This window comes from Pipistrellus kuhlii, unplaced genomic scaffold (genome assembly GCF_014108245.1).
Source record: "Pipistrellus kuhlii isolate mPipKuh1 unplaced genomic scaffold, mPipKuh1.p scaffold_m20_p_4, whole genome shotgun sequence".
In the NCBI taxonomy this organism is placed as follows: Eukaryota; Metazoa; Chordata; class Mammalia; order Chiroptera; family Vespertilionidae; genus Pipistrellus; species Pipistrellus kuhlii.
This window is the reverse complement of record NW_023425540.1, coordinates 40605613-40623674: the sequence shown is the minus strand read 5'-3', so window position 1 is coordinate 40623674 and position 18062 is coordinate 40605613. Positions and strand designations below refer to the sequence as shown.

Sequence of the window (18062 nt, the reverse complement as noted above, 5' to 3'; positions counted from 1 at the left end):
GTCATCTCAAAATGTTACAGCCAAACTCCCTCATTTCAGCTTTGGAAAAATTTGCTGTATTTACATTGATTATTTATTGATATTCAGATTTGGGGGATAAAGTAAAAAAAGTTGTTAATATTTATGCAACTTTACATTTGTAGGAAGCCTATCTGTAAAATTCACAGAAAGACATAGCTGACCTGAGTAAGCTTCACTGAGTCTTGGGTATATTAACAAAATTCAGTCACCATTTGGTCCCATTTCCCAGAATCTGCTTATTAAATCTCTATGACTTTAACTTCATTGAACATATAATTCATCTACACATGGATTTCTCTGAAATCCTCTGATTGATTCAAGCAATATAAATACCCCCCAATATATATTTGTAAAAGCACTACACCCTTTCAGGCAAGGACATCTTACCAAGTTCACACTGGTCCCCAGTGAATCCCGGCACACAGGTACACACATAGGAAGTTTCAGTAGCATAGCAGGTGCCTCCATTGAGGCACGGGTTTGTTTTGCAATGATCAAGTCCTATTGTGTTCAGGAAAATAAGAAACATAATTAGGCCCATCTCTGACTCTCAAATGTATTTTAGCATAAAATGCCACTTATTGCTACCCTGACATATAAGCTTTACTGTAGCAATTTAGAGATACTACACACAAAACTTAATATTAACTTTACTCTCTGGAGTGTTTCTTGGCATAACTAATTATTACAAATTGGATCTAGTCATTTCTAGGATTCAATCATCATTCTTTTTCAACAATATTTTTTTGCACAGTACCTGGCAACTAAGATAGTCTACTGCAGATTTAGTTGGCATGATAATGGCAATTGATTTTAGTAAAAAATGATTACATGTATGTGCACAGTGAATGGAAATGTATTCTTTTACACAAGGTTAGTTCATGTGAAATGGCTGGATAACACAGAACATGCATTCTTTTTAGCAGATTGGCTTGTTACCATCATTTGAATTATTATTGCCTTTTACCACTTAATGCTCAGAAACTTTTTCTTCGAAAGTGTGCACTGAAGTCTCTTCTGCTACATTAATATGCTTTTTCCAAAAACACGTTCCAAATGTACTCCTTTAGACTATACTTAAAGAAAAGCAACACATGGATTAAACTCTACTGTATAAAAACAACCCCAAACACAAAAACCTCATCTAACACGAAACCCCCAATTTTTATTAAAATTTTTCTCATTAAAACAGAAATAAAGTCAGCACTCCTAGCTGATAAATATAAAGACCAGAGCCACAAATTTATGAGGAAAAACAGTTTTAAAAAATGTTTTTATACGGCAAATTCGAATACTTTTACACTTTTTGAAGCACATATATTATTCTGTAACAATTCTTGAATAATTGTCTTTATATTAATAGCTTATATTTATTAGAGTTTGAGTATTTTTCTAGAGTTGCCTGTTCCAAAATGTTCAAGAATCCAAATAACGGTTTAAAGTTTTACAAAGTAATTGTGATAAATAGGTTACATATGAGCTACAAGTTATGTTCAAGAATCTTAAGACCCATAACCCTGAAATCATTTCACATGAAAAGAAGACCGTCTACTTATGAAACATGAACTTCAGGAACATTAGGACAAAGAAGGTACTGCTAGTAGTATAAGATAACTGAGTCTCTTTCATATAGGAAACTCAAACAAACTGAGTGTTAAGTAAATTCTAGACTGCTAGAAAGATTTGACAAATTCATATTTGCATGTGTGGGTTCAACTTTAGGTTAATTCAGATGCTTATACCAACTTCAAAAACTACCCCAATTCTTCTAAGATTCTTTCTCATGCAGTCCTAAAAATATTTAAAAGCTCCCTAGCCATTTTAGCCTTCTGTCTTTCAAAGTACTCTGCATAGATGACGAGGCTATGGTCAACAGCACATCTACACACTGCCCTCAATGCAAAATCAACATGACACTTGGGAGAAGGTGCTTGGTGAAACTGTCATGTGCCATATAAACGTGATGCACTATTATTATGTCCTCCCCAGACACCAGATACCACGCTGAGAGTATGAGACAAGGGCTTGGCAAGAAAGTGGGTCTTTCTGTAAACACAAAGTAGCTTAAATTAGAAAAAAAACACCTATGTTTATGATTTTTATTCTTCTGTACACAGTTCGAATTAATCTCTGAAAGTTATATCTGCAACAGATAGAACAGGCAATACAATACGATCATCCAGTTACTGAATTAACCTAATGTGATGATCTGTTTTACAATGAAGACGCAACATTAATTCTAGTTAAACACTGTGGACTGGATAAGTGGTACATATTTCTTAACCATTTGTCAAACTTAATTCTCTCTCAACATTACCAATGACTCCTATAACATATTTTCACAAACCTGAAGTATATTGAAACTAAATTACAAAAGGATAAATGTTGGCCAGATTACTTGCTGATCATTTACTGGTTAAATATAGAATGACAACAAATGCATCGGACACCTTTGATCAATTTTATTCATAAAACAGTTCAAGTCGTTTATAAAAAGTTGCATGCTATGACTATTTTACTCTATCTGAAGCACAACAAACTGAATTGGCACAAAAGATAATACTGCAATGTTCAGAAGAAGAATTCTAAGTGTAGCCAAGCTGTAAAGCATATTCATTAAAATAAAATTTATTTTGAACCAACATAGCCTTTGAAGTGCTGATTTTTTTGTTGTTGTTGTTTGTAGTGGCTAGGTGGTGATGGTTACTTTTGGATTCCACTGAAAATGTTATTTAAATGATGCTCCAGAAAACACCATTGCAGCAGACTTCTCAACATTATTAGGCTAGAGTAAAATGAAAATAAGTTCTACAAAATGAACAATCTAAGATTTCTGGTTTACATATCATTAACTAACAATTATCCACTTTTGTGCTATAATAATAGGAAAGCAGCTAAGAGCAATGGAAAGACCGTGGACTTTGAATGGGGCTGATGTTGGTTTAAATCCCACTTTCCCATGTTTGTGGCTGTGCAACCCTCGGCAAATTAAACAACTCTTAAAATGAGGGAGATCTGTACATGCTGTATAGCCTTTTCATGAAGATCATACGAGACAGTCTATATGACCTAGTATAAAATTCATGCCTTCTGTTCATTCATTAAAAAAAAACAAACCACAAAACAGAAATCCTCTCTTGACTGACGGAGCTCGAATAAACACTAAATAAATACCCACTGAGTTAGAAGCATTATGTGGACTATCTGAGGAAAGAAAATTGAATAAAAGTATAAATGGATAACTGATATTGCATGAACTATGTGAAATGTTTATTAGCGCTATTTACTACTGTCAAATTTTAAAGGCCTGACAAATTTTGATATTATCATAATAGCACTTTTAATTAATAGATTTTTAAGAATATATTTTGTTTCTGTGTTTAAAACTAAGATGTGTGACTATGGTACATATGACAAAACAATACTTGTGAGTAGAACGACAATGAATTTTTACACCACCAATATGACATTTTTCCATGGTGCAATTATACATTGTTTCTAAAACCCAGGAAAATAAAAGGAACATCTATAAAGCTCGAAAATGATCTATTCTTGCTTCCTTTGCCCCTCATTATGGACTCAAAACTGTGTGCTGATCTACTGTTATGTGAACAATACAGAAATCTCCACTGATTTAACATCACAATAAAAATTATATAGATATACATATTTTAGGACCAAGGGACTCTTTCCACATTTGGAAACAGATTTATCAATGTCGTGACCTTACCTGGTAAATAGACTGCTGTGCCTTCCACTGACTCTTCATTCATGTCAATCAGGAAGCCGGTTTCATTAGAAGCTTCCAGAAGGTAAAGTGGTGGTGTTGGAAGTGAAATCTTTAACTCTGCAGTGCGCACTGTTGTTGCTTGAGAGTTGGAATCAAGAATTCTTGTTGACGCTTGCTGTCCCCATGCTGTCACTGTGGAATCCTGCCCTCTAGTCAAAGCTGCCTGCGTTTCAGAGTTTATTTCCAGAGAAGGAACCGTGGGCTTCTCAGAAGTCTGTGGGCTGGTCTGAGGCACCACACCTGCCCCAGTCCCAGTGGTTGCAGAAGCTGAAGTAGGGTGTGGCCCCAGTGTAGCACCTTCTGACTTAATTTCACCTGCAGCTGTGACAATGGTTTCAGCCTCAGGGGTTCTCACACTAGAAAATACTTCGGTTGTTTCTCCAGAAAGTTGAACATTGGTTTTGTTTGGGGAATCCTGGAGAATCTCAGATCCTTGTTCAACAATTAGTTCTGTGGGAAAAGCTTCCATTTGTTCTAAAAAGTTGGGTTTCGTTTCATCTTCTGAAGATTCTGGCTCTGTAGCAACAGGTGAGAATGGAGGCCCAGTTATGTGACTGTACACTTCACTTGATGGTTGGAAAGTCACCTCAATATTTGCCAGTTTTCCTGGGGACATTTGAGATGTGCCAGGATCTACACTGGGCAGAGCACTTGACTGGGGGCTCTCTGTGTGTTCAGACGCTCCACTGCCTAAGGGCACAGTGAACGGAGATGATGTCTCAGGGGACAGCTTCACAAAGGCCAACACTGCTGATGTTGTATCTGTGTAATCTGGGGGATTTGATCCTTCCACCACATGAGATGCTTCTGTTAAACTCTGAGACGTGAGGTGGACAGTACCAATACTTACATGGGGTGTAGAATCTATTAGTGCTTCCCCAGCTCCTGAAGACAATTCTGGCTGAAAAGAAGGACCAACATATTTCTTCTCTTCATACTCTTCCTGTGTCCTTTCCAAATGACCTGATGTTGATATTACTTCACTTTGGTCAGCAATAGCTTGACCATCAGACAAAGTGCTTGATTCAAATATGTCTTCCAGGGCTTTAACTTCAGTGTTTAGTTCTTCGATATTTGGGCCAACTGTGGCAGACTTACTAGGAATGGGCAGGGATGTTGCTGTGGGAAGAAAAATATCTAATTCTGTTTCTGTGCTTGGGATGGGGATCCCAGTTGTGAAGATAAAGCCCATGTGATTGAACTGGCTTCTGTCTTCAGAAGTCATGGATTCGTTATGTGCCACCTGTGTGTAGCTAGCCAGAAGAGCATCACCAGAACTTTCAAATGGTTCCACAGTTAAGGATAGGTTGGCAGCTGCTTCGTGCTTCTGTTGAGTTTGAGCACTGTCTTCGTTATTGACCTGTAGTCCTGACGGTGTCTCTGGGTCTATGTCCGTTTGCATTCCAAGGATGTCTTCATACATGGGTTTAGTGTGATCAATATCTATGATAGTATTTTTATCTGACGTGAGCTCAGGTAGAATTTCAAGTATGGTACTCTCTGTAATTGTCAATAACAAATCCTTGTCCTCTTTGTCCAGATCTATAATAATATTTTCAGTGGCTTTTTTTCTGTCAGGTTTTAAGGTGGAATCCTCAAATCCCCCCAAGTGGTGATGGAAACTATCTGCACTCTCAGTGGACCTCTTATATGACACTGTGTTGGACACTATGATAGTTGGATCTGGGGAGCTTTCATTCTGCTCTAGATGAAGAGGTGGCACCATTGAGCCTGTTGGAAACCCATCAACAGTAATGGTTTTAGCACTTGGATCCTCAGGATGTTTCTCCAGGGGCCTATTAGGAACAAATGTGGTGCTTCCTTTTCTGGTTGCCTGAGTGGTTCCAGAAGTGTGGACTAAGTCAACTATATCCAGTTCCCCAGATCCTTCTCCGGAATATTCATGGAACAAGTCAGATGGTTTTGTTGTGGGTGTAACAGATCCTCTGGCCATTCCAATACCAGAAGTTCTAGCCAGAAAGTCAGTAGAAGAGGTTGCTGTTTCTCTAGTTTCTGCTACTGAAGAATTCTTGTTAGAGATTTGCTCAGTGGTAGGTTGTGGTTGACTAGTCTGAATTTCTTCTTCCCAACTCTGAGTCTGATTTTGAGGCTGTTCAGTGTCTGCAGAGAAGGTGAGAGTTGCTAAAGACGGTCCTTCCGTTCTGGTGTCCCTTAAAATTTCTAGTAATGTTGTGCTGGATGCTGTCTCACTATATTCAGAGATGTGGTCTGTTTTAGAAATGAGTAGTCCAATTTCACTTGCCACATTTTCCATTCCCTCATAGTCTTCAGTGGGATCACTTGAGATGCTAGTTTCTAAGCTGTCCACTTGAGAAGCCTTGGGATATAATGTGCTAATGATTTGTTCCATTTCAGTAAAATTCATTGACACTGTGGTAGGCAAAACTTCTTCTCCTGATCCCAGGCCAGAGAATAAATTAGTATCTGACTCTTTAATTACTGGCTTCATAACTTTGGGGAAGGGTTTTATATTTTCTTTCTCTTTGATTAATGAATCTGTAACTATACTTCCATCTAGTATAGATTCAGTCACTGAGGTAGTAGCCAAGAAAAAATGGGATTTTTCAGTAACTTCAGGGAGAGTAGTGTAGGGTTCCACATCCTTTACTCCTGGATCTCGAGTAGACATGTCAACTACGGAAATGCCTTCCTTTTCCATTTCCTCATCAGCATCATAAGTTTTCTTTGTTGTTAGTATAGAGTAATCTGTGGTTGGAAACCCAGTTTCATAAAAAATGGTTTGCTCTGGTGCAACAGAGCTTTGGGGGGATTCAAAATATTTTTGTTCTTGAATCTTTTCCTCTGATGTTGTTTTGATTTCAATTTCTTGTCCTATAGTAGTAACTCCTTGCCTGGACCACAGTTTGGTTGGCTCTATCATCTGGGAAAAGTCCACTGAAACTGTGCCATCAACCTTCACATCCCCCTTTTCTGTTAGAGCTTCAGTGCCTTCAGCTTCTGCTGTTGGTAAACTGGTGGCTCTCTTATCAGCTTCTTGGGTAGTACCTTCTTCTCCCAAAACTTGGTCAACAAATGGAGATTCTGTACCAAAAACATTTCCCACAGCACTGGGAAACACTTGGTCAGCAGAGCTGCTGGCTGAGACCACTTGCTCACCTGAGCCCTCACCTGAGGCTGTGAACTCTTCCCAAGGGAAGGCTGAAGTGCTGACAAAGCTGCCACCAGGTCCTTCTGGGTCAGCTGTGTGATTGATGTGGCCTGAAGTAGGGATTAACGATGGTGAAACCTGGGTATCTTTAAATACTGCATCCCCTGAGCCTTCCATCATTACTGTTTCTTCTTTTGTTACAATTTTAGAAACCGTCGAGTATTCTCTGAAATCACCACTGAAGTCTTCCTCCAATGGAAAATCTGTAGAGAAGCCCTTTATTTCTGTCCCATGATTTGATTCTACTGAAACCTCTGACATAAGGCTTTCCTTGGATGTTTGGCTTATAACTTCAATAACCTCTCTGTCCGTTACATTACTCAAATCTAGTCCTGGTGGCTCAAAAGGTAATACAGTTTCCACAAGGGGAGACATAGTACTAGCTATTTCCTTTTTAACTTGAATTTCAGGCTCTACTTTTAATGAAAATGAAGGAACGGTAGTTGCTGGGTCAGTGGCAGCTTCTCTTGAGCCCTGCTCCATAGAGAGAGAGCCGGGGCTACCTGACACAGTGGCCTGTCCTTCCTGAACCCCAGGTTGACTGCTACTGCTGGTCTTGGTGGTCTGTGTCCCCAGATTGTCTAAAACATCCGTTTCTGGAAAGAAAGAATTAGAACTTGTCATTTCTCTTTCAGACTGTGTGGATGTTGTTAAGTACATGACACTGTTCCTGGTAGCAGATGCTGAATCACTAGATGTAGCTTCATTTGTGTTTTCTAATGCAGAGGATAAAACTAACTGGTCTGATCTCTGTGTAGGCATATGTAGCTGAACTGTAGAAGCTGTAGTTCCCTCCTCCTCACCTTTCCTTTGCTTTCCCTCAAGAGATGTACTAAAAGCCCACTCAATCGTGTCTGTTTCCTGTACCAATTTTGTGGGCACTACTTCTGTAGAAGGTTGTTCAGAAACCAAGTAAATGGCAGTTGCAGGGACACCAAAAAAGTTGTCTGTGGTCATTGTTTTGCCAGTGTCTAAAGTAACCAGTGTACTGGTAGTATTTCTTTGTGATGAATGGGTTACCACGGTGAACATTTTATCTTTATCTTCTTCTTCCCCAGAGCCTTCTGGAATCAGAATTGAAGGATTCCCAGAGAGCTCTACAATTTTTCCAGGGGTTGTTTCTACCCAGTTTTCCATAGTGGCCAATGGGTCAACAGGCCTGTGGTTTCCTGTTAACGTGACTGATACTTCCTCCAACACATTTGCTGACATAGAACTTGGAACTGTACTTGGAATATAGGTGGTAGAAGTACTTTTTTCTGCCTCTTCACCAAGTGTTACTTCCATGGTCCTTGAAAAGATCATTTCTGAGGATTCTTGGCTGACCTCAGCATCTCCTGAAGACTCTTCAGAAGAGAGGGATCCAGGTTCAGTATGTTCAAGCACCAGACTATAATGCTCAGGCTCAGGACCTTTATCCGAGACTGATTCTGGTCCCTCTGTGGCTTGGCCCTTGTGTGATGATGGGACTGTGGGGAAAATATCAGGCTCACCACTTGAAAAATGTTCTGGTGTTTCAGGGTAAGTCTCAGGCTTCCATGTCATTTCAAGCGATTCTGTGGTTTCTTTAAATTCACTTGGCTGCACAGCAATAGATGATTCCCTTTCAGACATGGGAAACTCAGGGGTGTCACTCTCACTGCTGTCTGAAAAATTCTGAGAAGGTGCAACACTTTCAAACTGGCCACGCCTGGCTTCTGCCGCCTCTGGGTCCTTGGGCACAGTGGTGACTAGGTGTTTCCCATTTATGTACTGCACTGATGGGGTGGTCGTGACGTCAGTAGCATTTGCACAGTCTTCGTCTTCCTCCTCGTCCTCCTCACTGTGGTATATATCTATGTCAATTAACTCAGGTAAAATGGCAGCAATTAGGTCGTGCTCTGAATCTGTTTCTTCACTACAAGGTTCATCTTCTTTAGATTCTGAATCTATTGGATGACCAATTACACTCAAATCACTCATTCGACCTGAAAAAAACAAAGAGTTTTCACAATACTTAAATAGAACAGTTGGCAGCGTATGACAGAAGAAACTGATAGCAAGGCTTGCAGATCACTCACACACAAGGGAGGATTCAAATCTTTTAACATTAAGTACAATCACCCTTCTATACATAATTATTGGTCTTCAGATTCGCTGTTTTACATTAACAATGGGAAAAAATAAATAATCCAACTTAAGATGATAGAAACAGGGTATAAAAATTCTTTAACACATTTAACAATGCAGCATTGTAAAATGAGACAAGAAAGCACATATATACATTGTAATTGTAATCGTGACATGCGGAAATTCATCTTTGTGTGAACTGGGGGAAAAAAAGAAAAATTTCACCAAATCATACAGAAAAAAGTAACTGATTATTGTCGTTCATATAAAGGGATGCACAGACACCCTTACTCAGTGAGGAAAAGAGAAGAAATTGCTTCTGGCCCCTTGTCATGATTTTTCCTAAAGAAGACCTTTTAGAAAATTAGAGGCAATATAGCCCTTTCACAGCGCAGTGACCACCCCTCTCAAAGCAAGGGAGGCTAAAGTTAGCTGCCACCTCCCAGACACAAGTGGGGGGGGGGGGGAGCCTGGGATGGGGCGCCGTGTACATGCGCACAGAGAGTTCCCAGAAGCTTAAGAGAGGAAAAGCCCTCCACACTTTTACACCTTTATCCTTCATGACATGACAGAGAATGGGTCTATGACAGTTCTTTTTAAAACATTTCCTCCAAAGGAAGTTTAAGGGTCCCATCTAAACATTTGAGCTAGCATATTTTAATAACAACTGTCCTTAGAATATTCCCTAGATCACAAATTGCCAGGGGGTACAAACTACCTGGTTGACTTTTCTGCCTCCAGCGAAGGTCCTTGTCTGGGCACCAGGAAGGAGGAAATTCTGGGGCCTCACTCTCATTAGAGTGGAACTCAGTTGTCCTGGGAAAGGGTCCTGTCCCTACAGCTGCTCTACTCCTAGCATCACAGCCACTTGCAAAGGTGCCCATGTGTGCATTGACCCATGAAGAAGACAGAGCAAAGCAAGGAGGATTGCACAGTCTCACTCCCAACCCTCAGAAATACTGTTGCAAATTATTTTCAGCCTCGCCCTGATCCATGCCACAAATGCTCAGGCTGAACCTGAGAAGCTTACAGGGAAAATAATGACGGAGCCACACCTGTTCCCATTGGTAAGGAGATCCTTGCTATTGTAAGACGCTGCTCCCTTCTACATATGGAAGACCAACATTTAGCATTTACTGACAGTCAGAAAAGAGGGGAGCAATGGAGGGGGGGGGGGAGAGGAACATTTGTAATAATCTGAACAATAAAGATTTATTTTAAAAAATAATATATAAATAAATAAATAATAAAACTAAAAAGAAAAGCCCAATCGAGAGGAAACCAATGTTGCTTACATCAACATAAACACAGACATATATGAACTATCAATAAAAATTCTACAAAGTTTCTTGTTTTTAACTATGATTTGTAAAAAAAAAAAAAAAAAAAAAATGCACAAGACCTTTATGTAGCTAAAAGACATCTACTATATTTACATTTATCCTTTTCACTCCAATAAAAACAAAAAAGAAAGCTTCTCTGTATCCCATCTTCACTGTATGATCTCCATAAAATACTATTGTGTAGGTTTGACTTATTCTTACCCCAATTACACATCCTTACTCATTAACTGTCACATATTACAGTTCATTTCTTATATCTCAATCCCATCCTATACCATACATCCAGCCTTTTAACTATATAAGTGATGGCTTATGGATATTCAAATAAATGAAAAAAGTATTTCATTGGAGAAGTGAAGTCAATGCATAAAGCTAGTGTATTATAAAAAGATAAATGGAATACAGATGATTTCTGGCATAGGTTTTGCAACTACTCTTACTGCCAAACAAGAAAATGACTAAATGCCTTACCTTTTTCCAAAAAGCATAATCTGAGTAAGATTGGTCAATACTGCGTCACTAATGATACAGTGATCTCATAGTGCCTCATATGTATATGTTTTAAAAGAGGACACAATAAAATTTTCAGGTAATAACACTTTAAATGACTTGTGGTAAAAGCTACCTTTTCACTATGAAAAACGAAATGCGAGGGAAACAGGCACACGTGTGAGAGAGAATACATTTTAAATGCCTTTTGTAGGAATTAATCTCTTGAAATATTACATCAATAATTTTATCTAATCATCAAATTATGTAGCCTCTCACTGCTAATACTATTTGAACATAGTTGAATTACACTATTTTGCACTTTATAGATTTAACTGGAGCCTCAAAAACATGCCTGTATTCATGTTTGTATCTTCAACCCTGTCTTCATGTTTATATCTTTATTTAGGTATAAATAAAGCTAAAATTCACACCACAGGCACTAAATTCACACAGTAACTTTCACTTGAATACAGAAAGAATTTTAAATAAGAAACATGTATCTGTGTCAAGAATACAAAGAATCCCCACCACATTCTGTACCTTTTTATCAATAAGGAGATAAAACTAACACTTTAAATGACCTGTGGTAAAGGCTACCTTTAATGACCTGTGGTAAAGGCGCCAGCCAAATGCAAGGATCAATAAAAAAAATAACTGTTCAATATTGTTTATTTGTAAATTCTTGGGCCAGGAATAGGAAAACGTATTGTTATTATAGAATTTGTATGGGTTTCTAAATAAATTCCTTACATTAAAAAATAATATTTAAGAAAACAAAACATATAAACATATACCATGAATGTCTTGGTGAATACCGTATTTTTCGGACCATAAGACGCACCAGTTTTTAGAGAAGGGAAATGAAGAAAAAAAGATTCTAAAACAAAAAGTTCAGTGTTACCACTACAATGTGTAAACCCATAAATCATGCAGAGACTTTCTATGCTTTCTTTGCATAGTTTATGGGTATCTACACATTGTAGTGGTGAGAGAAGAGGCTGGAGAGTGTTTTACATTATGGTAAATGTTATTGGTTTGGTATCACAGAAAGTCTCTGCATACAATATACCGGTATGAAGTTTGTTGCAGTACAAACATTTTGACAGTTACCGGTATAATAGTATGAAGAGAAATTCTGACTTAGCGGCGTTATCAATCAGGGCATCCAGCGGAGGGTGGAGTTTACTGGTGGGCGGAGATCTACAGTACGCCTACCCAGTAGTCAAGCACGGCAACAGAGGGCGGAGAGGAATGATTGGGGGAATAGACACGGTATTCTTCCGGGCACGGAGTACGGGCCAGCAAGGGGTACAGGCGATGATTACGTTTTGGATTACGCAGTTACCGTACACTGCACCTGGGCTGACATGGAGATATGGCTGCAGCGAGGGCATGGAGGCTGACTACCATACATGGGAACTCCTCTACCACTCGGGGTTTACAGAGCGGGGCAGACACTCTGGGCACGGAGGAATGGACAGTGGCTGCAGCAAGCACACAGAGCCGGGCAAGCACACAGAGACCACACAGAGCCAGGCAAGTAAAAATACTTTTTTTTTAAAGTATATGTGTAGGCTATATTTGGACCATAAGATGCAGGGACTTTTTCCCCCCACTTCTGGGGGGAAAAAAGTGCATCTTATGGTCCGAAAAATACGGTAATTATAGAGGAGGTTCCATCAACTATGATGTTGGTATCTCTAAAAATAAGTAGAGTGAAGAAAAGCAGAGAAAAAATACTAAGGTTATCAGGGTGTCAAATATTAACTTGTCAAAGAAACTGACACATTATGATGTTTGCTTAAATGTTCTACCAAAGAATCAATAACTTTTTTTTTAAAGGTGTTTTTCTAGAAGAACTCTAATTGATAATGAACAACTTATGTAATAATTTGATTGGCTATCAACTCTTATTAATTCATTTAAATAAAGACCCTAGCATTCACTTTACATTCTCTACTTTTAGCTCCAATGAACAAAGTATAACATTCCTTGAGTCCATTTTCCACTTGGATCATGAATTCTAACATTTCTGATTATTCATTAAACTATAAAGATTTCCCCTAGCACGTTAAGCCATCATATCAGAATATTTCACCAAAGACTCAATCGTTAGGTGTAGTATATTCCATTTCCTAATCTAAATAAACATCACAATATTTCAAACACAGTAATATAAACATTGCATATTCTTCATACACACTCAGCTTCATACTTGTTTTGCACACAGTTTTAATTCACTACCAAAACCATGCATGTCACCCAACTGTATTATCTCTTCAGGAGCCAACTGATTGCACAAAATTTACTGAGTACCTCTTATCTACCAGATGGTATAACAGACATTTGCCTACTAACTTTATAGAGACCTAAGACTTCCAAGGTATCTTCCAACTCTCTCTCGCCCTCTTGGAACAAATGCTATTGCCAATAGATTAGAGAAAGGACCTTACTAAACTCTTCTCAAGCTATTTTAAAAGGGAACGTTTGAGTGTACATATTGCAAATGCTCCAAACATTACATTTAAACTGTAATTTCTTTTTCCATCTGCCTCCAAAGTATCAGCTCTCACTTGCCTTTACAATAGTATAAAACACTGAATCATTTTAAGCTCTTTTATCTTATTCTTCTCACTCTACCACAAAGCTGGCAATGACTAAAGAACTATCAGCACATCATAATGGTGATTTAAGAGAAAAGATTTTTAAAAGTGTTCCATTTAGAAATTCTTAAATAAAAGAAATAAAATGAGAGCTGAAAATATTTTGTGTCCTTTTTCTTAAAGGAATATTCTCACAATTAAGCAACATTTTTGTCAACTTCCAAATGGTTCCATTGGATTTCTTAATATCGGTTTTAGGGTTCAGGAACTGTTGATTGCCTAGGGCTAATTAATTTTTTTCTGCCAAAAGATTCTCTACAGGTCAATTTATATTTTATTATCTCAGTATAGCCAATTTGTTCTCATACTTTTAAAAGTTTTTAAATTATGAAATCTTTCTAGTGGAGACAGGTGAATTCTTTCTGCCACTGGTCTCCTGTCATTACTGCCTTTCGTCTATCCCCAACTACTATTTGCTCTCCTTAGTTTATTCAGCTGCTGAAATTACTTCTTCATTCCCGTCTTATCACTACACCACCCACCCACCACACACATTATCCGAAAGCTGCAAGAGCTATAATCATTGCAAACTAGCAAAGTCTCTTTGTAGTGTGTGGCAGGAGGGGAGGGGGGCACCTGTGATAGTGTAAATGAAGGTATATCATTGAAAATTGTGATCTGCTCTCCGTTATACTAATAGTGCACCCTAACAGAGTAATTAACATTCCCACCTCTTGGGTGGACAAGTTCTTATAAAAGGCTGCTGTATTTTAGAGCTTTATTCTAAGAGTAATATAACTTTTATTTGGATTTCAAGAGTTAAACCACAGAACTCTACACAGTGTAAGTATAATCTTTTCTATGTTTATATGAGTGTATTTTAACAGCTTGACTTGAATATACTGGTACCACGGTTAATGGATTTTTTTAGTGTCCTTTCACACAAAGCTTTATTGCTAGCTGACCTCAAATTATTCAGCCAGTATTTTGAAGTACTTCATGGTAGAGTTTTGTAGACATAGCACAAGTCTCCCTGTCATTCTGTTAGCAGACACAAAACATAATTGCTAAGATGCATAGGCAGCTGGCTCAAGTTCATGTTCTCTTCAGGGGATTTTACAATTTAAGTTTAAGAGCTTTCAGTGAAATGTAAGCATATAGCAATCTACTCAGCAGGAATATATTAGTATCGCATTTCTTTATTAAAATTGATTTTATTTTAATGAACAACAAAAAATATTTTGTTTCCTTATTTTAAAAATACAACAGACAGCCATACTGCAGTGTGTGAGAAATACTTATGGCATTTAAATAGAAAAAGCTTGAAGCTCTTTAATAAGTTTGGATACGTACCTGTAGATCCAAAAACCAGTCTGAAACAAATGCTTCTATTTAATTCATCTTTGAGATGTTCTTAATTAAAATAAAAACACACTGGCTTCATATGAAGCAAAGAAAACCACCTAATGTGAATTTCAACCAGATTATCTCAGACATCCTTTCCTCAACATTTTCAAAATTTGAGACCCTAAAAACAGTGCCAATTTGGGATATAAAATTTTTTGACATTAGTAATCAAGATATAAATACCCTCACAAAATGTTATCAGATATTTTTGCACCTTTAATCACCATAATGATTGGAAATCATGTGGTACTATAACAATACTCAATGTCCCTAGCAGTGAAAGAGACTGAACTAAAGATTGGGGGATCAATAATGGATTACGTGACCCATCTCTCTCTATTACCTCTGCTAGCTGGAGTATGCTTGGTGTGCCACCTAAGCATGTTATCTTACACTGACAGCCCCCTTCTTGCTGAGTGAGCAGCTCAATATTTCTCAACTTATCAGGAATTACACCCAGAAAGGGTAAAATATAAGTATGAGCAATAGAAGCATTTCTGATGACCTTACTCTTTCGAGGCAAACATATTATGGGGATGATAAATGGGAATCCTCTCCTTTCCCAAATTCAGATAATTCTCTAATAATGCTGTTCCCTCAAGTGGAAAGAATGAGTTTGGGTACAGCCATCTGGTCTAAGTGTGCTTAAGGAGATGTCTCTGAGAGTGAGCTTGGGCTTACAGGAAAGGCCCAGCCACTTCGTGACTTCCAATTGAACAGTAAGGGCTTTGCTGGAGAGCATAATCAAGTAATTTTGGGAGCTTCAAGCATTTCAGAACAACAGCACAAAGAGCTACATGAAAGGGAAGCGAGCCACATTATTTGGTTTTTAAATGTTTCCTTAAAAACAGAATAAATAAAAAATAATCAACCAAGGGCAATACTTTTCATATCTTTTTCACTTTAGTTATCTAACATTGTCAAAGCCCGTTATAGTTGATAGATGATAGATAGATATACAGATAGATAGATAGATAGATAGATAACCAGATATCCTAACACCAGAAAAACGCTTTGGTCAGATTCATGGATTTATAATTTAAATAAAAACTTTGACTAATGTAAAATAACTGCCTCATAAATAAATATGGGGGGGGGGGGCAAAGTAGGTTTATAGTTGTGAGTAAAAAAACACAAGAGTTTATTATTGTATTATTACTTATTACTTATATATTTTCTATTGAAATAACTGTAAACTTATTTTTGCCCCATCATGTATACTAGTATAAATTTATTTTCTAAGCTTCCCAAATTATGGCTACTAAGTAAAACTTCACCAAATACAATTTTTTTTTTTTAATTATGCCACTTCTTTCTCCAAAAGTTAGTAGTAGTTTCTGGTCACCTACCATCTGACTTCTTCAAAATAGTGTTCAAACATCTCCATTAACTCCCCACATGTATCCTCTTCCTTCCGTTCTCTGTTATTCTCTGCTCTCCCTGGAGACCAACAGCTCCATGCCCTTATCTCAACATCCTCGCTCCCTTCTCAGATGTCCACTCAAGAAGAGCCCTCTTCCCCCTACGTGGAATGCTTTCTAAATCCTCCTGTGTTCATCTCCCATGCATTTAGTAGTATGAAAGATCCAGCTAAAGCCCTCCCTTCTCCAACATATCTTCTCTAAAATTCCTCAGCCCAAATTGGTGCTGTTTTTGATTTGTATGTCAAAGGACTCTGATATATTGTTTCTTATATATAAATCCCCTCATTGTCAATGGGGTTGGGGGGAGGGCGTGGAGAGACATATGTAAAACTTTCAACAATCAAGATTTTTTTTTTAAATCCCCTAGTTTTTATATTTTTTTCTCACCTCCCTTACTAAATTATATATTCCATAATTAAAATGAAAGGTTCCTTTAAATATGTAATGCTCCTCAGACTCTGGCCACTTAGCCCCTCTTTGGGGAATTTTGTTGGAAGAATGTCTACACAGTTATTTATCATCAGGAATGAAAAATTTCATTCTACTTGTTTGATGCTCCCTTGAGAAGATTTACATTTTAGCCCGAAGCAATGGTTATTCTTTGGCTGCAGTAACAGCTCCAATTCGAAACTATAACTAAAGAACCATACAGATGACACAAACACTAAAAACTCTGAGAGTTACAAAAATTCAGGTAATCTAAAGGTGCAGGCATAGTCTCAATACTTTTTAATCATTCATTTTCTTTCGAAGTCCAGCATTCTACATAGGTTTATATCAGGGTGATAATTCCTGTTTTCCTCAAATTAAAATATGTACTTGTAATATGTACACAGATAATAATTTAATAAAAAAAAAACACTATGTACTTGTATACTATATACATCATCCTTACACCAAAGCATAGTTCCTTTTAATTTCCATGTTGATAGAGAGAAGGTAACGTGGGTACAGCCAAGTGAGGTATGCAGTTCTGGGTAATTCGAGATATATTCTCCACCCTTCAATATTACTTTGACTCAATTACAGCTAATCCTGAAACTTTAAAAACATAGGTCAATGCTATACGAAATATGTTTCATATATTCCTCACTTACAGATGCCAAGATTCGTTTAACATTTGTGACAAAAGCTACACTTCCCACAATATGCTCAAAGACCACCATTTTGTTCAGACATAATTTTTTTTCCTCCTTAAATTTGGCCAAGTACATTTTAAACGGGCAGAGTCTTAAAGCAACTCCCCTCCCGGAGAATTTTTGTATTTCAGCCGCTTCCTGTAGGTAGAAAGCCTTCAGTTTATCAATGGTCTCCCTGTGCATCAGAACTCCTGGGGCACTTTAAGAAATACAGATATTAGTTTTAAAATGAAGCAAAATTAAGAAAAATGGCAATGCCTGAGCCCCACCACTAGAAATCCAGATTCAAGTTGTCTGAAGGGAGGTCAGGTGGAGGGTGTTTTTGGAGATTTTGAGACAGCCAGGGTTGAAAAGCAGTGTGGGTAATACTGATGTACTGGGTGCTTCCCTGCATCCTGGCTGGTTAGATGCGGGGGCCTGGCTGCTGCAGCTCTGCAGCCTCCCAGGTAAGCTGTGTGGTTGCCTAGTGAGGGGACAAATGCTCAGAGTTTCCTGGGAGACCCATTCTGTGACTTGCCAGCTAAAGATGCTTTTTATACTACTC

General features: G+C 38.0%; 1 protein-coding gene across 4 annotated transcripts in view; it reads right to left on the bottom strand.

Moving 5' to 3' along the window:
- VCAN (versican) overlaps positions 1 to 18062 on the bottom strand; it is a 102794-nt gene that overhangs the window by 32981 nt on the left and 51751 nt on the right. For 2 of the 4 annotated variants that reach the window (XM_036409531.2, XM_036409533.2), the window contains 2 exons: positions 3752 to 8968; positions 409 to 522 (listed from right to left, as the gene is read on the bottom strand). In XM_036409531.2, coding sequence (XP_036265424.1) covers positions 409 to 522; positions 3752 to 8968 — 5331 coding nt within the window. The remainder of the gene's footprint in view (positions 1 to 408; positions 523 to 3751; positions 8969 to 18062) is intronic. The other 2 variants (XM_045571695.1, XM_036409534.2) reach the window with 1 other exon arrangement.